Source organism: Lagenorhynchus albirostris, chromosome 4 (genome assembly GCF_949774975.1).
Source record: "Lagenorhynchus albirostris chromosome 4, mLagAlb1.1, whole genome shotgun sequence".
Classification (NCBI taxonomy): Eukaryota; Metazoa; Chordata; class Mammalia; order Artiodactyla; family Delphinidae; genus Lagenorhynchus; species Lagenorhynchus albirostris.
This window is the reverse complement of record NC_083098.1, coordinates 85294442-85314539: the sequence shown is the minus strand read 5'-3', so window position 1 is coordinate 85314539 and position 20098 is coordinate 85294442. Positions and strand designations below refer to the sequence as shown.

At 41.8% G+C, this 20098-nt stretch overlaps 1 protein-coding gene across 3 annotated transcripts in view; it reads left to right on the top strand.

Moving 5' to 3' along the window:
* KLF3 (KLF transcription factor 3) overlaps window positions 1-12769 on the top strand; it is a 36522-nt gene extending 23753 nt beyond the window's left edge. For all 3 annotated transcript variants that reach the window (XM_060148356.1, XM_060148357.1, XM_060148358.1), the window contains 4 exons: window positions 240-729; window positions 1414-1564; window positions 6467-6627; window positions 8784-12769. In XM_060148356.1, coding sequence (XP_060004339.1) covers window positions 240-729; window positions 1414-1564; window positions 6467-6627; window positions 8784-8965 — 984 coding nt within the window. In that variant the 3' untranslated portion in view covers window positions 8966-12769. The remainder of the gene's footprint in view (window positions 1-239; window positions 730-1413; window positions 1565-6466; window positions 6628-8783) is intronic.
* The last annotated feature ends 7329 nt before the right edge of the window (window positions 12770-20098 follow it).

The window sequence follows — 20098 nt, the reverse complement described above, 5'->3', positions numbered from 1 at the left end:
GGCGGACTTTCAACCACTGCGACACCAGGGAAGCTCACCACATTAACTTTAGTACTTACGTTTATTAGACCAGCTGTCTTTCATAGCATTGTTTTAGGGTCAAGCATGTATCTAAACCCAAACCACTTATTAAGTCCATGTGATTGAAGGTGCTTGTTGTATTTTTTCATCTTAGTTCGTGTTTCAAGCAAACACACTTACTTGGCTATTGACACGTTTCCGTCTTTCTTTTCCAATAGTCATACCCGTCTAATTACATGGAGTCGATGAAGCCCAACAAGTATGGCGTCATCTACTCCACACCGTTATCTGATAAGTTCTTCCAGACCCCAGAAGGCCTGTCGCATGGAATGCAGATGGAGCCGGTGGACCTCACCGTGAACAAGCGGAGCTCGCCGCCCTCTGCCGGGAACTCCCCCTCCTCCCTGAAATTCCAGTCCTTGCACCGGAGAGCCTCGCCAGGGCTGAGCCTGACCTCGTCCAGCCCACCGGGGAAGAAGTACTCACCGCCGCCGCCGCCCGGCGTGCAGCCCTTCAGCGTGCCGCTGTCCATGCCGCCTGTGATGGCTGCGGCCCTCTCCCGCCACGGCATCCGGAGCCCCGGCATCCTGCCCGTCATCCAGCCTGTTGTCGTGCAGCCCGTCCCCTTCATGTACACCAGCCACCTCCAGCAGCCGCTCATGGTCTCCCTGTCGGACGAGATGGAAAATTCCAGTAGTAGCATGCAAGGTAAATTCTGCCACTCGCCCACACTGCCGCCCCCCTGCTTAGTCCGGACTTACCGGGTCTTCACCAGATAGTCTGGGTGAGGGAGCAAAGGAGGCAAGGGGCCAAGAGCTGTTGCACTCTGAAAAGGAAATATTCGAGTTAGAGTCTGCCTAAGGCATTTGCTTTTTTTTTTTTTTTTTTAAGTGTTGACACTGGAAGATCTCCCAAGAATCAGGCTGTTAAATGCCATGAAATGGTTAGTTTCACTATATACTTGTCAACTTGGGGATAATAAGAATCTTGACTTTATATTTTGCTTTATTGAATACCAACATGGTTTTAGGTACAAAAAGGCATTTAAGAAATACCTTTAGACCATGTGATAACTAATGGCTATTAAAAGCCACCTTGTTTACTGACTGGTCAGAGGCAGAAGGCTGGGGTAACAAGGAGATAACCAAATGTCATAAGGAAGAAATCCTTTGGGGACTGATGTCTTAAAAGTCCAGCTTCCTCCATACGGTGCTTGCTGACAAAGTAATCGTTAGGAGGAACAAGAAGGGCCCACCGATTCATTTCTGCTGTCATTTTGCCAAAGGCAAATAGATACACATCAGTGTGGTAGCTAGAAGCCGTGCAATGAGCTTTTAAAGGCTGAAATCGGTAAATGGTACATAGAGTAACTTTTCTATTTTTATTTTGTAGTCCCTGTAATTGAATCATATGAGAAGCCTCTATTACAGAAAAAAATTAAAATAGAACCTGGGATCGAACCACAGAGGACAGATTATTATCCTGAAGAAATGTCACCCCCTTTAATGAACTCAGTGTCCCCCCCGCAAGCACTGTTACAAGAGTAAGTATATTGAGGTCTGCCTGGCATTTACGTAGCGGCGTGCATCTCGGAACTGGAATGGAAGCTGGAGCTTCCCGCTCAGGATGTGGTGTGGATTGCCAGCCGGGACTGCCTTGTCGTTCGGGGCAGCCCCTGGGCCAGATGGGAGAATCTCTCCAAAAACTATGTGCTCTGTTACACGTGTTATGTCACGTTCTCAATGATTTGGTCACACATGATTTTGCCACTTTACCCCAGAAATCATTTTTATCTTGTTTTTTTCCATCCTTCCAGACTATGTGTATATAGTTCTCCCATCATCTTTAGCCCAACATGGATTGAATTTGGTGTTCTAGATATTCTACTTAAGGTTGGATCCTGGAAATGCTTCATGGGATCACATATCGTCCTTCCCATTGTCAGTTCTCATAAAGTATAGTGTTTCTGTGGTGGGGAATGGCTTTTAGTCAGAATTTTCTGGGCCAACCACAAATCCAAGAAAGATACTCCAAAACCAGTCCCATGGCAACAGAAAGCAACCATGTTGCTCAGAGAAGCTTGGCGTTGAAAGAACTGTTTAGTCTCCTGTCTTTCTAATTGTGACTGCCCTAGAATGTTCGGTTTGCTTTAGAACCGCCATCCAGTAGGAAGTTTACACTACTGGTCGACATCCAGGCACCTGAACGGTGGTTTAACTTGCTGTGTGTGGCGGTGTCACACACAGTCTAAATAACATCATTACTGAGATTTGCCACTAGAGATGCCCTTGACTTCTACCAGTGATTACACTGGAGGCTGTGTCTGCAGTAGGTACAAACGTGGCCTTCGGATCCAACATCTTGGATCCCAGCTCTGCTCTCCACCATGTGTATGACCTTGGCCTAGTCACTTAATCTCGTTGCTCCTGCTTCCTCTTTATTTTCATTATTGGTTGTAATTATTTTTCTTGTGTTATGGTCTTTACAACATTGGATTTAATGGCCAGCTTCCTAGTACAAAGGAAGTTCAACAATTACTGTCTCCTCAGGGTCCCTTCTATCACCTTCCTCCCCACATACCCTTTTCTCCAGCATTTCTGCCCTTTCTGCTTTATCTACTGCACTCTTCTCCCTTATGTAATGAATTCTGTAACAGAATATGAATCCTCTGGTTTTAGAACAGCTATTTTCTGGATCTTAACATGTATTCTGGTTGTATCCACATTCAACCCAAGGAGGTGCCTTCGTAATAGCTCATGTATCAATTGTCATTTGCATCAAATCCGTCCGCTTTTTTTGCGGGGGGTGGGGCGGCGGGGGGTCGTCATCTACTCCTTGATAGCTGAAGAAGAGAATCAATCTTCTTCCGCAGCCACATCAGTAGGCAGACTGTCTGATGGTCTTGTACATTATTGCCCTTCACAATTGCATAGTGCCTCCTTACCCCCAGAAAGGAACTTTTCCAAGTGTTTTCAAAGGAGTTATTTCATTCTCCCAAAACAAGCAGGTGGGAGTCAGAGCAAACAACTGATGAGCCAAGACATAAATAACTTGCCTGTAATCACACCATTAACAGCAGAGGGGGCCTGGGCTGATCCCCTGCTTCCAGACGAGTGGTCTTCCTGCTATTTTTAGGCCCTATCTAGCTGATTGCATCTGCTGCTGCACTAAGGGAAAGGAAAAATAGACTAACCAAAATGGACACATCTTGTAGGCTGAATTACCTTTTTTTTAGGATGTCAGATGTCTTTGGTGAGGTAACTGGCAACATAGCTTGTACCTGCACAGGTGATGAAAAAGATGCTATAAAGCCAACTGCCCACATAGCAAGGGATCCATTGACTGAAAAGGGGTTATTCCAAAGTCTAGGTTATTATAAATTAACAGTGTAACACATTACGGAAGAATAATTGAAAGCAATATTCTGTGCTCTGAATGCTGCTGGAAAGAAAACAGCTTTTCTCTTTTCTTGCTTATTTTAAGTAACGTTCTTTTGATGATCTCAAGCTCAGTGGCTTTTAATGATTAATGAGTAATGTGCTTATTCTAATGCTGACCTAAGAATGCATTTGCCTCTCAGAAAATTGAACCGATTAGCCACAACTGGGACATGTACCCTTCAAGTAATTCTCTCACAGATGTGATTAAGTAATGTCTTGGAGTGTGCCCAGTAGCAGCCCACATAGGAAACCAGCTAGCCAGGAAAGAATCACTGGAATACCAAGCACCTGGTACCATGTCCATGAGGCAGCCCCAATAATATTTGCCTTAGGAAACCCTTCCTTTACAGGGGCGGACTTTAAGATACAGCTTTGAAATCCATTTGTTTGATCATAAAGTTATAGCTTTAGGATTATTTTTAAAGGCACTCAAAAGTACATCAGATTTCTTTTGTTATTTACATGTGTGAAAATTTATTTAGAACAAAAAGTTTGAGGATCAGATTTCCCCCATTGAGTTGTGAACAGGAAACTGTAGCAAACATAAGAGGGATCAGCTTAACTCAAAACAATGACCAGGTCTCTGATATTTACTAGGCATTCTAACTTCTTGGTTATAATGATCCCAAACAACCTCCTAAAAAATGAGCAGTGAGGAGACCAAGAAGAGTGAGTGAGATCCCAAGATCCTGAACCTCAGCCTGTACCAATATCCGGCTCTTTAGAGATAGACTGCTGACCCCTCTCAGAGTGATGCTGCCTTCCAAGGGAGACGTTGGCTAGAGTAGAGATTTCCTGAGCTGGTGTTAGGACATCCCAAAAAAACTCCTCATGAAATTCAACCACTGTAGGGGCAAAGTTTGCTCATGGGTTTCTGCACCTTGAAATAGTAACAGCTACTGTTTAGCAGATTTGCATCTGGAACAGGTGTTGTTCTTAAGCGTTTTGTGTGCATTACTCACAACAGCTTTCTGAGATCGCATGACTATCATCCCCTTTTACAGAGAAGAAACTGAGGCCCGGAGAGCATGAATACTTTGCCGAGGGTTATAGGGACTATCGGGACAGAGCTGGAGCGCACAGCCTTTTAGGGTACCTCTTTTTAGGGTAACATTTTCACAAAATGAGCAGCTGGAACAGCAGTCATAACTACTACACAGAAACCATTAGAATCCCAACTCATAAAATGGAATAACTGGGAGAGACTTCTAAAGTTATCTGGGATTCTCTCCCAGGGTCCCAGAGGCACATGAGATATATTGAACTGTTCATTTTTTTTTCCCCTCAACATTTTACTTCCTGAAGTTCCCTTAATGCAGATGAAAATTTTCAGTCAATGGCATGAAAGTTGAAAGTTTAAAATAAACTGATAAACTGTTTTCTTTTTATTAAAGGGTCTTAATAATCGAGCTTTATAAAAACTCTCTCACTTCTCCATTTTCTCTGCTATTTGTTTGTACGTTTATATAATTGAAGTTCTTGTTCTCCCCCCTCCACTAGTTCATGTTCCCTTTTCCATGTATCTAAACTTTATTCTTTCATATCGTCCCTCTAAGCATCAGGGTAGGAAGGTAAAGTGATACTCAAAACTGACAGTTTTCTTTGCTAATCATAAGTGAGAAATTAGTGAAGTCACTCAAGATAAAATGCACCTTTTTATTCTCTTCCTAGTCACTTCTTTGGGTGCTTGAAAGAGTTGTTGATAAGGGACATGTATTTACATTTTTACCAAGATAAAAAACAAGCTTCATTCAGTGACTCTCTTGATTTTTATGTCTAAATTTTATTATTCTTTATCTCACAAGACTGTTTACCCTCATCAAATTCTTTTCACCAATCTTTTTTCCCCCATACACTCTTGTATAAAACATTCACATGTTATTTGGAATATTTTAAGAACTTTAGATTCAAATTTAAAAGACAAAGAAGTCTTTCATTGCAGTTAGAGGCCAACCGTCGATACATAAGCTTGTAATGTATCAAGGAATTAGTTATTAGGAGAGCAAATGGATGGATTAGAACTTGTTAATTACATCAATCAGCGGGGGAAGCCTGAAAAAACTACAGATTTTTCCTAGCTCTTCCCACCTGCCATTTCTCTCCACCAACTTCCTTTCTGAAAAAGAGAAAGTTCATAGTAATGGTGTGTAACCTGATTTGATTTCAACCCCCCTCCCCCCGGAAAGGTGTGCAGGTGCAGGAAGGGGAGTCTGGGTGAGGAGCCAGGAAGGTAGGGAGGATGGCGGGCAGCCAGTGAGGGAGCCGGTGCTGCACCTGGAGCCTGGGTCTTGAGTCCTGAGTGAGGGGCTTCCTCGCCTGGCCACTAGCACTGCCTGAAGTTCTCTCTCGAGGAGGAATAATAGTGACAGGAAAGGTTTGAGTTTGTGAAGACAGTAGTGCCAACTTTTTTTGGGGGGGGGAGATAAAAATCAAATGTAAGTTGAGCCTCTTTAAGAGACTCAAACTAAATGCCAATTATGTAAAGGATAAACTGTAGATACATCCGACAGCGTGGTTGCCTGAGACTTAGGAGTTTGACCTCTTACATTTTCCCCTAAAGAATAATAAATGTGAGAAAACATAGTATAGCGTTCAGCCTAGTGCCACAGAATTCTACAAGAAAGCAAATTTCTATTAAGGGAAAGAGACTCTCCTAGCACTTTGCACCTCCCTCTAGTGTAGCCCCTAACCCTTCTTACTGTCATTACTTATCTACATGTCTGTCTCCCCCTAGAGTGTGAGCTCCTCCAGGGCAGGAACCCTGTTTTTATTCATCTTTGTGTCCCGGTGCCAAGCACAGTGCCTGGCTCATGGTAGGTGCTCACTCCATGTTTGTTGAATGAATATAGCAGTGCTTCTTGGGTTGATCCGCTAATTTCTTTTTGTTTATTTTGTTGGGTTTTTTGTTTGTTTGTTTTTGCCCAGTGTTGTTAATGCTTTTGGTACCCTGAAGGAAAGGAAGAGCCTTTCACTCACCATTTTGCATTTGGCATCGGCTTTCCTAGGAATCACCCTTCAGTCATCGTGCAGCCCGGGAAGAGACCTTTACCTGTGGAATCTCCAGACACCCAGAGGAAGCGGCGGATACACAGATGTGATTATGATGGATGCAACAAAGTATACACTAAAAGCTCTCACTTGAAAGCACACAGAAGAACACATACAGGTATTAGAAATACAAGACTCGCTTCATCTTTCTTCTTAAGAAGTACTAGCATGGAATGTTAAGACAAACGTTCTAGCTTTCAGAGATTATTGTAATAAAATGTTTTCAGGCATCTTGAAAGTTACCATAGCTACAGATGTCGCTTGTCAGTTGTGAAAGATGAAGTTTTCGATAATGATTGGTTTTTATAATAGAATAGATTCAGGGTTATCTGTTCAAGGCCCCTTGCAACCACTTGCAGTTCTGTGGTCTCTGTAGTAAGAGAGAGAGAAGGGCATGAAACCTCCACTGAGAACAGGGGGGGGAAATTGCCCTTAACCATGGGCCTGTTTCATCAAAGATGTGGCCTTCATATAGGCTGTCACTTAGTAAATGTACGTTATCAAATTCACGATGGCAAAAAAAGAAGAAAAAAGTTCTTTATACAGAACAAGTAAATGCAGCAGTTTCTAGAAATGGAATTCAAACGGAAGACAGTCATCGAAGGACAGAAAAGTGAAGATATTTGGGTAATTATCGTCTTCTAAAACTGAGGGAACTTGTAGGCGATTGCCTGCCATATTTGTTGTAGGATATTTCCAGTTTGCCAGGCGTTGCATATAGACAGACAGGTACAGACAGGTCTTATAAAAATTGTTAAATAGGTGAGGAAAACATAAAATTGTCCCCTGTGCTCAAGAACATTTTGTAGCAACACATCTTAAGAAATTCGTACAAAAATGTTTTAAACAAACCTGATGAATTGCAGTTGGTATTGGTGATGAATGTTTATGGAAAGCCTCATCTGAGCTGACCTCATACTCTTGGATGTGAAATTCTAGTGTAACAGCAATTTCCCTCTCTGTACATTTCCTTAACCTCAGAATGTAGAATATTTGGAGGTTTGTGAGTCATTCTTGTTAGGAACATTTACAAAGAGAAGAATCCGGGGTTTGGAAGAGGAGAGGAAGTAAAGTGTCTGGCAGAGTGGAAGTGAAGGTTTGCCGTGCATCCTGGGAAGGAGGCAAAGGAAGCCGAGGGGGTCCAGCCGCATACAGTGTTCCTTGGCCTCCTCACAGTGTTGCCACGGAGAGAGCTGAGGGTGACAGCCTTGCAGTTAGAGGACCACCCAATGGGCAGTGCCAGATAGACTCATGAAAGCCTCCTCAGGGCACGAACGGGACCTGAGAGGTGGATGTTACCAAAGGCCAGCCTAAGAGTAAAAAGACATTGGATATTTGGGTAACGATTCAGATGTAAGAAAAAGGACTCTTAACATGTATATTCTGTGCAACAAAGCAGAGAGTATAAATTCTGAATATGTCATTGAAATGCCAAGGAATTACAGTCCTTTAAGGTTTCTAGAAAACAAGGGATAGTAAATGGGAATGAATCTGTCATGCCCATTACCCAATATTACTGATTTAAACATGTAAAATTACCGTTAACTGCCTTTTTATTTGTAAAGGCCTTCATACTGCTGTCCTCGTGACTTTCCCACGAAGTTCTTCTTTTTCTCACCTGTAAGTTATCGTCTCACAGGAGAGGGTTGTAGAGACCTGACTTCTGACAGAGTGGGGAGGAGTTTACTATATTTTCCGTACGTCTGAATTAAAGCATTATACTTAGGCGTTGTTGTTCTTGACTAAACAAAAAATAAAATGTTGAAATCCCTGATGAATATTTGTTGCTAGGGACTTAGGGACTTCACATTTTTAGAAAACTATTGAGAAGAATAAGCAAATCCCATAACTTTCAGTTTGGACTTCTCTTTGAATGGATAGCGCTGCATGTAGCTAAGCTCCTAAGTAAGTTTACGCCTTGGAGGTCAACAAATACGGATCACCGGGTATTAAAAACTTGCTCATTGCCTCCTTTGAGGGCAAAACCAAAATTCTTTGATAGCCCCTCAGAGTGGATTTCAGTGCCATAAATATGCTTTAGGAACTCCTAAAATCCCCCTCCCCCCCTTTTTTGGGCAGAAAGCCAGTTTCATATTAAGACAATTAATCTGTGTTTCTCATTTGTCACCTAGTGGTTCAAGGGACAAATGTATGATCCTATCTTGGAAATAATGTTTGTCAAGAGCTGTAGCTCAGAAATATTTACTGTCTTTAATGATTAATATCATTTTGCTCTTAGAAAAAATCAGCTCTTTTTTCCCCACCTTTCTGCAGGAGAAAAACCCTACAAATGTACATGGGAAGGATGCACATGGAAATTCGCTCGGTCTGATGAACTCACGAGACATTTCCGAAAACATACTGGAATCAAACCCTTCCAGTGTCCAGACTGTGACCGCAGCTTCTCCCGCTCCGACCACCTTGCCCTCCATAGGAAACGCCACATGCTCGTTTGAATGCCTCTATCTCCCGCCTCAGCGTGGCTCCCACTCTCCCAGCTCTCTCTCTGTCCTCCCTCCCATTATCTAACTCATCTTTTTACATGTACATTTTAATTTTGATTCAGCTGGTCTGAATCTCTGAATTTATATCATTCAAACTTCCATATGGTCAGTAGTAAATATTCTCTAATCTTCCCTCTCCTTGCCACGGGTCAGACCTAAAGAATGTGAACAGTTTTTTTTTTTCTTTTTTTTTTTTTCCGGGGATGCTAAGCAAACCCTTCTTAGAGATACGTTTAATGTAATGAAAGCAAGGGAACATGTAAACTAACATAACCAATTGTTTCTCCATGTAATCCTCAAAAGAATGTCAAAGTAAATGTATTAGAAATACAGTATCCAGCCTGCTAGTCCTTGCCAGAGGCATCCAGACCTCTGTGCTCTGTGATCGAGTTTGGTGCTCCACAGCAAAAAGAAGGGTGGAACCTTTCACAGATTAGCTAGACATGCAACAGGCTTTCAGACTAGTACAGTCAACTCTTCCATTGTCCTTCACAGATCTGGCTGGTCAATTTGGATTTAGCACTTCATCTAAATGTATGTCCGTTACCCTCCTTTGTGCCTGCAGCTACTAAGGAGGTCTTTGCCACCAGGGAGGTGAGCCAGAGCTGCTGATTTAGGTGGATGATGTCTGTCCATTGAGGGGGTGGATACTGTACTTGCTAGCGTGGAGTCGGAGCAAAGGGGCATGCAGCAGGGGCAGAGCAAGGCGGGCAAAGGAGGAAGCCAGCCGTTCCTGCTCGCCTAGGGCTTTTTGGAGACAATTCATCATTTGGTTCGCTGGGCAGTACATTCCCAGAGCTTCAGTCTCTATGCACATTCAGCTGTGCGGAACCCTACTGCAAAGCCAGATACTGATGGGGTTCTCCATGCACCTGTCTCTGTTTCTACAATGTCCTTAATGTCGATTACCAAGCATTGATAGGGATGCCACAAAACTATTTGCTCAGTAATGGGAAAAAATCTTTTGGATAAGGGTATGAATGGTTTTCTTTAATGGCCTTCTTTTACCCCACCTACTTAACAGCTTTTTTTTGCAAACAGGGAAACGTTGAGTGGTAATTGTATCCCCCTATCAAATTAATCATGGAGGCTTCATATGGAGACTTTCTGTGTGAGCTGTAAGGTGCCAAATTGGCTGTCATCTGTGTACATGACACATACCGTAAATAAGCATCTGCTAACGCTTTAGTAGATTCCTTCAGTTTAAGACCTGAGAGACACTATTTGTAAATATAAATAGTTGTGAAGCACACATACCTTTCCTGGGGGACAGATTTCTGAAAAATCTAGAAAACCACAGTTCAGGGATTCATAAATGTAGCTCAAATTCCCAGATGTTTACTGTTGGAGCCGGCACTCTCCTATCACTATCAAGTATCCTGTCAGAAGAACAAACTGAAAATGACTCGTGTTTATGTTGAAGATTAATAGCACCATTATTTAGGGGAAGTTTTGCAAAAGCAGGCTTTTGAGCACCATGGTGTAAATGCCAGTAAAAATAATTTGTGCGTGGAAATGCCATTGGTCCTAAATTTTAAGAAAGTGGGCGACGGTGGTGTAGTGTGGGTGCATTTAAGCAAATGCACCTTCATCCCTCGATAAAGGATGGAGGAGCAGAGAGAAGAATGGAATCCTGAAGATTCATCCCAGCCACAACTCAGGATCCAACACGACCTTAACTGGGAGGAATACACTGTTCAGTTGTTTTTTTTTAAGACAGTGCGTGAGTGATTCTGGAGGCCTGCGAATTGTGTGGGGAGCGTACTTCGACGGCGCCGTGTTAATAAAAGTTAGTTGTAAGGACTGCACACCTAAGAGATCCCGCTCGTAAGCCCTCGGATCCAACTGAAAGGAGATGTAGTTGAGAAATGCAAAGTAATTTGTCACGGGGGCACTTGGTTTTCCTTTTTTTTTTTTAAGCACTGCAAAATTTGTTTAGACTATTAAAACATCCTTATGAGGCTTTTTTTTTTTTGCAACTATGACATGAATCGAGGGATAAAAAAAGAATGGCTCTTGGAAAAGTAGGTATTGTCTGTATTGTAGATGCTTAGTCCCATTCATGCCAAAATGTTTATTGCTTGAAATGGTTCTTCCACAACGCACCGAAGAATTAAGTTGGAGTGCAAAGAACATTTTTGTTTTAATGGAGATAACCAGTTTGTGTGTGTTCTAACCCATCTTGAAGGTGGGAAAAGGGGCAAGAAAGGATAGAATTGATCTTGGAATAATTAGCTGTGAGTCTAAGTCCAGCTGATAGAAAGCTTCGTGGGTTCTCATGAAATTTGATGTGTGCGCTATGGCATATTGACTTTTTTTTTTTCAGAAAAGCAAGCAATACCCTGCGAAGACGTACATTACTCTTCAGCTTGCTTAGATTATACTAACAGTTCACTAACAAAGATACATTTCAACTCAAAGAAAAGCAACCCAGGAAGCTAGTCTCTGTTCCCATGCTGGTCTATATACTTTAGTTACCAATTGGCTCTTAACCAAATTTTCCTTTTTTATATATATTTGTATTTTACTATGATAGTTGAGAAATTTAGTCTCTTAGTAATTTTTAGCTGTTATTGTGGAAGACCTCCAATACAAGATAAGGTACCCTTGAACGTGTGGTTTTAATGATATGCCATGTTACTATCAATGGTGATTTTAATTGCAATATTTTAAATTGATGAGAATGATTTGTAAACATGAAGTTAGTGTTGTGTAAATTCTGTTTATTATAGAATTTCTTTGATTATTATCCAAGTGTCATCTTGGGGGAGAAGTCAGAAAAATTAAATCTGTAACCATCATATTTTAGAGTTCTAAAGTGTGAATCTATATCGCAAATGGGCATTAACATTCTAAATCGCCTGGTTTTGAGAATGTGTTAGCATAGCTATGTTCAACTAAGGAAATGGTAAATATCAGAAGTTTCAAGAGCCTTAGAACAGATTTACAGGGGAACTATATATGAATGTGTATATTTTATTAAATACCCATCTGCACTATCAGTGTTGCACTAATGTGGAATTTGAAAAACTATATTGCTGATACTGTATATCTACACATCATTCCTGATTAGATTGTTTTAAAGACAATCTCAAAGTTCTAATGTTTTAAAATAATTTGATTGGTTTGAAAATATACAGTCATCTTGAAGGAATTGCTGTCATACATGAAGTTGCTCAGAGTGGCCTTTATTCTCTTGTTGGTCAAGGTTAACAAGTTCTAAATGATTGCAAATTCACTTAAATAATACATTTACAAAGCCATTTTACATGAATTAAACGAGGGCTACAACAATATTATGTTTTACAAATACTAGCACTTTTTTTTTTTTTTTTGCTGTTATGTACTTAGTGTTAGAGGGTCAAAATAATCTTTCTGCTTAGCATCTCTTAAACCATACCTGCAAGTATAGCAGGATTATTACATTTACAGTACTTTAATACTTGTATAAACTATGCAGAAATTTTTAATAAAGTGTAATATATTTTATAAGCTAATAAGACTGAATGGGTAAAGGTTTTTAGCATGCATTAGTATACTTGCAAATACTGAAACATTTTGGTAATCTTTCTTACTAAAGATGTGAATGTTTAATGTTCTTTCTCTGTTTCTACTCGGTAGTCCAATGGGAATTCAGTAATGACATTTTGTCATGTCAAACTGTGAACATAAATTTGTACTGTACAGTCCTCATATACTATATACAGTATGCAATATATGTATTATATACTTGTTAATAAAACCATCAGAATATTACATGCGCTCATGTGATTACTATGTATGCAGTGATCACTAGGAACAAACCTTAGCAAAGTAACATGTAAGAGGCCCTTACTTAGAAATTGCAAAGTGAATCACCCTTTGATAGGCAATCATTAATGGAAGGAAAGAAAAACAGATCTAACTGGAAAATGCACTATAGGAGTTAACTCAGCCCTAAAGCTATGTCCCTGGTTTTCTGATAAGAAGTTTTCTAAGTACAAACCATAAACTTGTAGACAACCCAGCATAAACCTACAAACTCACCTAGTGCATTCTTGCAATATTTTATTGTTTATGACCCTATCTGCTTCCAAAAACAATTTTCAGTTTCTTATGTGTAGTACTTTAAGTTTTTAAATAAAGATCAGGATTCGTAGCTTGGGCAGTGGGGAATCAGGAATTAAGGTAAATAATTCTGGTAAATAAAAACATGATTTTTCAAGCCTTCAGGAAGCCATGTCCCTGGACACTGCTGTGTCCGTAGCATCACAGGAACAAGTAGTTTCTGGTGGGCATTTAGAGTTCTTGTTTAAGACAAAATGTCTACTCTCTTGCTCCACCTAAATGTAATTGAAGCTAAGATACTGGCTTTTTAGGTCTCTCAGCAGCTTCCTCCAGCCAGACTTCATCTTAGCATAACATGAAATAATGTCCGACTGGCGCTTGTCACGTGACTCAACTTCGCAGGTTGGAGAGGGGAAGGAGGACGGGCTGGAGGCTTTCAGCCTTCTGCGCGCTCTCCATCAGCCTTCTCCAGGGAACTTCTCTGCTTTTATACTGTGATAGTTGACTGCAAGCTCAAAAGGTATTTATTATATGTGACTATGACATCCTAATGGAATATCACCTTGGATTAGTCCAAATAATTGGCTGTATTTCTCCCACTATATTTCATATATGGGTGGGATGATACTTGCTGATTTCAAAATGAGACCCAGCCTTCTAAGGAAATACTTTCTTACAACTGGATTCTGCCTGAGTGAGTGATCAGAATGGTGACAAATGTAGATTTTATGAGAAACTAAATTCTTTTGAGGAATGGTTGAACAAATTAAGATGTTCAGCACACACACACAAAATATATAATCATTGGCCAATATTTTTTTTGTCTGTTTTACTGTATGCGGGCCTCTCACTGTTGTGGCCTCTCCCGTTGCGGAGCACAGGCTCCGGACACGCAGGCCCAGCAGCCATGGCCCACGGGCCCAGCCGCTCCGTGGCATGTGGGATCCTCCCGGACCACGGCACGAACCCGTGTCCCCTGCATCGGCAGGCGGACTCTCAACCACTGCGCCACCAGGGAAGCCCCATTGCCCAATATTTTAAATGCTGTCAGGTCAAAGAAGGAATTAGGAGACTTGCTGGGGGGCAAGTTACCAAGTCTTCAAGGAAAGAAGTGGCTTTCAGGGATGGGTTGAGATGGTAGTGAAAACACATATCTATAGGTGTCTAAGTTGAACTATTACAGACCAGAGTGACTTGTGTGTATGTACCAGACAACAATGAATTGCCTTTCAAGGGTACATTTATTTTAAGATGTGTAAACCGATCCTGTTACCATTTCCTTTTATCTGAGCTGATCACAGTCAGGGTGGCTGGAATGAGACTGTATATGTAGAGAGTGACCCCCAAGTAAAACTGACGTGCCGTAATTAGAATTCTCTTTAAACTTACTACTTTGGTGGGGGGGCGGTTCTCACCAACTTTAGACATATTTATTGCTTGTTTGTTCTGTTCCTGGGTTTGCATTCCCCGTGGGTGTCCTGAGTGGTCTGGGTTAAGGATAGAAGACAGCAACTGGATCTGCAGGTTCCTAGACTGTATCTCTCTTTTACACTGAATACATTCAGTGTTTCTTCCTTCTCAAGACTCAGTGTATTAGGGTTCTCCAGAGAAACAGAACGAATAGGATGTATAGATATAGATTAGGATATATAGATATAGATGATATAAAGAGATTTTTTCTTTTTTTTTTTTTGCTGTACGCGGGCCTTTCACTGCTGTGGCCTCTCCCGTTGCCGAGCACAGGCTCCGGACGCGCTGGCTCAGCGGCCATGACTCACGGGCCCAGCCGCTCTGCAGCATGTGGGATCTTCCCAGACCGGGGCACAAACCCGTGTCCCCTGCATCGGCAGGCAGACTCTCAACCACTGCGCCACCAGGGAAGCCCTAAAGAGATTTTTAATGTGGAATCAGCTCACATTATTAGGGAGGCTGAGAAGTCCCATGATCTGCTATTTACAAGCTAGGAGACCCAGGAAAACCAATGATGTAATTCTAGTCCAAAAGCCTGATAACCAGGGGAGCCAATGGTATAAAGCCCAGTCCAAGGGCAGGAGAAGACCAATGTTCCAGCTCATGAAGACAGGAAGCAAAAGAGGCAAATTCCTCCTTCCTACACCTCTTTGTTTGATGCAGGCCCTCAGTGAGTTGAATGATGCCCACCCACACTGGGGAGACAACCTACTGAGTGCACAGATTCAAATGCTAATCTCATCCAGAAACACCCTCACAGACACACGCCCAAGTACTGTTTAATCTAGGCACTCTACAGCCCAGTGAAGTTGACATTAAATTAACCATCACACTCAGGAATTCCAACAGTCCAAGGAATTGGCTTCTAAAGAATTCTGTGTGGCAGAGGAGGGTTTTGAGGACCTTCAAGGCGTACGGATCTGCTCTAGATTTCATCTCCTGCTACAAAGGCCAGCTGCTTCTCTGTAAGTTGCACAACTTCACAGCTACACTCATGCAATCCCCCAACGAAACTAAAATCCCACCACACATTCAAACCAGCATCCTCAGCCCCTAATTTTTGCTCTACACACTTGACCCTGCCTCCTTGAGATCACTCATTACACTCTAATTATTTATCCAAGAATCTCTTCCCCACCAGAATGAGGAACCCCACGGTCTGGGATGGGACTTCTTCACATCTGTGTCCTCAGCACCACACACACAGTGAATACATCATTAGATAGTGGTTGAAAGAATAGGTGGATCTGAGTTCTAGTCTTAACTTGGGCACTAAGATCTTTCTGACCCTTTCATATCAAAGGGACCACCTCTGGAACTTCTCCTGAATTTGTCCTCTCCTGTCCATTGCCATCTGCTGCCCCAGCTCAGGCCTCTGGGACTATCACAGAAGTCCCCTCACTCTCTCACTTCAATCATCCTCCTCCACACCAGCCACCGAGACCATCCTTCCAAAACAAAGATCTGATCATGTTATTGTCCAGCTGTTTAAAATCCTTCCATGGCCCTCATTGCACCTGAATTGGTTCTTCTAAATTCAGCCCTATTCCCTTTAAAGCCTCATCTATTACCATAAAATTTTTTTTCTTTCTCCCTAAGAACCTTCAAACACTCTCCAGACTCTATGACTTTGATAGTTGCACAAGATATTCAGGGAGATACTCAACAAACTCCTACTCATCTTTCAAAACCCGTCTCAAAAGTAACCTTTTCGGGCTTCCCTGGTGGTGCAGTGGTTGAGAGTCCGCCTGCCGATGCAGGGCACACGGGTTCGTGCCCAGTCCAGGAAGATCCCACATGCCGCGGAGCGGCTGGGTCCGTGAGCCATGGCCGCTGAGCCTGCGCGTCCGGAGCCTGTGCTCCACAGCGGGAGAGTCCACAGCAGTGAGAGGCCCGTGTACCGCAAAAAAAAAAAAAAAAAAAAAAAGAAATCAACAGATACTAACAGACAGAAGTGTTGAATTGTCTCACAAAAATTTTAAAGGAAGTTTCATAAAAATTCTCTTAAAAGCAATTATGGGCATTCTGGAAACAAACAGAAAACTGAAAATTTCAGCAAAGAAATAGAAGATATAAAAAAAGAATCGAGTGGAAATTTAGAACTGAAAAATAAAACACCCAAAATAAAAACACTCACTGGGTGAGCTCAATAATAGAGACCACAGAGGAAAGAGTCAGTAAACTTCAAGATAGATCAATACAAATCATCCAGTCTGAACAATATAGAGAAAATCAATTGAAAGAAATGAACACTGCCTTGGGGACCTGTGGGAGAATAACAAAAGATCTAACATTCATGTCACTGGAGTCCCAAAAGAGAAGAAAGTATAGAGCTGAAGAAATAGTTAACGAAATAATGTAAAAACTCCCCCAATTTGTTGAAAGACAAAAAGACAACAAAAAAAAAACCCTCCAGATTCAAGTAGCTGATTAAATCCCCCAAACAATAAACCCAAAGAAATCCCCACCCAGACACTTCATAATCAAACTGCTGAAATGAAAGACAGAAAAAAAAACAAAAAAATAAAACAAAAAATCTCAGAGTTAGATATAACATGGATGAAACATGATATTGAATTTTTACATTGGCAACTAAATAGATAATAAATACTAGAATTGTAAATGGTTTGTTTTAAGAGATTGTCTTGGCAAGTGAGAATGACAAAAAAGTCAGGGAGAAATACAACCTTATTGGAAGGGGTGGGAGGAAGAGAGGGATGGGCTGGCAGCCATATGGGAAATGAGTCTCAGAGATGCAGTATAATTTACTCAAGAGTAGGTATAGTTTTGTGGGATCTGAAGCTTCTCCATTTGAGAGGGGAGAGGCTTTTAAGAAAAGAATACAAAACTATGAACACAAATACAAAATATGAAATCACTTATGACTGTGAACGTTTATTTCAAATGAGAAAAGAAATCCCAATAAACTGTAAATTTTAAAAGCTGATAGATATGTTAAACAGTACAGAATCTCTAACAATATCATACCGCCTCTTCACAAACCCCCTTGACCATTACAACAACACTTGTTTTCTACATTTTTTGGCTGCATAGCCTCTTCCTATGACAACAGTTTCATAACTTTTCTATAGAGCGAGAATAGAAAGACAAATCAGTCTTTCCCCTGGTATGGCTGATTAACATTTGTTTTATTATTATTAATCATTGGATGTATAAAACATGCGGCTTCACACACAGATGTACTCACTTTCGTAGGAATGCTACAGGTTTGTGCCTTATAAATACAGAAATTCTGAAAAAGTCTATTTCATGTGATTCCAGCAAAAAGAAAAGACACGATATGCTTCATTTTGAATGATACTCATTGCACTATTGAGTAATTCCCGACAGGAAGGAACTTTTGTTTGGACCGGGGGTTGAGGAGGAGAACTGAGTCCCATGCTTATGATTTTACATGCCTGATGTCTGGGCGCATTTCCCCTGGGTTAGCTTCTGACCCTGTACATTTCAAACCTTGCTTCTCTTCCACTGGCACATCTGGGCCAGATGGCACAGGACCTTCTCTGATTGCTATACAGCCTCTGGCCCTGCAGCTTCACATTGCCACCAGGTTGAGCCAGCCCAGTGGGTGATAAAAATATTCCTGGATGTTATTCCCACACTGACAATAACGCAGCACAGAAGTAACATGAAACTTGAATACATCCTACTAAGCCCAAACAAAATGACATTCCCCAGTTAGTAGTCCTTTAAGAGGGTCCACAAAGTGTGCAAACTGCTCCAGTCCCACTAACCTTAGCAGAAGTTACAAAGGAAGCAGACAAGAGTCTTGACCAATTGCAGTCGAAACATCATACTTCTGCAAATATCAAAAAAACAAATGGCCGGGGAGCAGGACACCTGCTCCCTCCCAGGACTTGGAAGGGCCTGTGCAAGTGAGACCCTGGAAGCTTCATCAGCTTCACAGCAAATCCAACTGGGACCCTACTGGGCTTCAAGCCTGGTTGACAACCCAGCTCATCTGCAGACCTGGTTAGAGAATACAGACTCTAAGGCCTCACCTCTGTAGATTCTGACCCGAGAGTGGAAAGGGAAGTGGTGTCTTTAGAAGCTAAGTGGGGTGGGTTGAAGTGGGCGTGGAGATGGGAGGAGGGAGAGGACAGAGAGTACCCACTGAGCCCTCATTATCTTATCTTAAATAAATGAAAAAATCCCTCCAGGGGACTTCCCTGGTGGCGCAGTGGTTAAGAATCCGCCCTGGTCCAGGAAGATCCCGCATGCCGCGGAGCAACTAAGCCCGTGAGCCACAACTACTGAAGCCCGCGCGCCTAGAGCCCGTGCTCCGCAACAAGAGAAGCCACCGCAATGAGAAGCCCGCGCACCGCAACAAAGAGTAGCCCCCGCTCGCCGCAACTAGAGAAAGCCCGCGTGCAGCAACGAAGACCCAATGCAGCCAAAATAAATTAATTAATTAAAAAAAAGAATCACTCCGGGACTGGTCCCAGCAACCTGTAAACTGCTCCTCATCTTTTAAAGTCTCCTGGTTTTCCAAGAAATGGGGACCAGGGCCAGCTTCTCCAAATTGCTGTCACTGACCTTCTGCCACAAATACACATACCCTACTTCTCCTTTTACTCTCCCATTTAGACCCTTTTTATTTATTCATTTTTTAAAATGTATTTATTGAAGTATAGTTGATTTACAATGTTGTGTTAGTTTCTTCTGTACAGTAAAGTGATTCAGTTATACATATATACACTTTTTCATATTCTTTTTCATTATGGTTCATTACACAATATTGCATATAGTTCCCTGTGCTATAGAGTAGAACCTTGTTGTTTATCCAGTCTCTATATAATAGTTGGCATCTGTTAATCCCAAACTCCCAATCCATCCCTCTCCCACCCTCCCTCCACCTTGACAACCACAAGTCTGTTTTCTATACATTTAGATACTTTTATAAGGCACAACACACACACACACACACACACACACACACACACACACACAGCCCTTGCATCTGCTTCTAAGTTCCTGCCACCAGGGCAAACACTAAGGAGCTGAATCTATTGATTGGAATTTTGGACTGGCCACTTCAAAACTAGAAATCTCTGGTCTCCTCCCTGTTATAAAATCTCCTCTCAGCTCCCATACAAATAGTTGAGGTGAGTAATCACGTCAATGCAAGCCACCTAGGGTGCATAGGAAGAAAGTTCCTTAAATCCTAAGGATGATTTTCCTTCTAAAAAAAAGAAGCCCTTATTTCTGTACTACTGGAGGGTAAGAGACTTGATGTTTATAACCATGACCTTGAACTACCATTTGAATCATCAAAAACCAACTAAATACTATTTTTAAAACAATAGTAACCCTCGTCATTAAATCTGGCTCTTTTTTTTGACACTTCTGCTGCTCCTAAATGCACAGGTTTTGGAACAGGTCGCCTTTGTTAACATTCCTGCTTTGTTCCTTACCATTCTGAACAACTGGAAAGCCTTTAAACCTCTCTGAGCTTCTGTTGCCTGGTCTGTAAAACAGAGGCAGCTCATATCTATCTGATAGTGTTTCAGAATTAAATGACGTCATGTTTGCAAAGTGTTTAGTGCA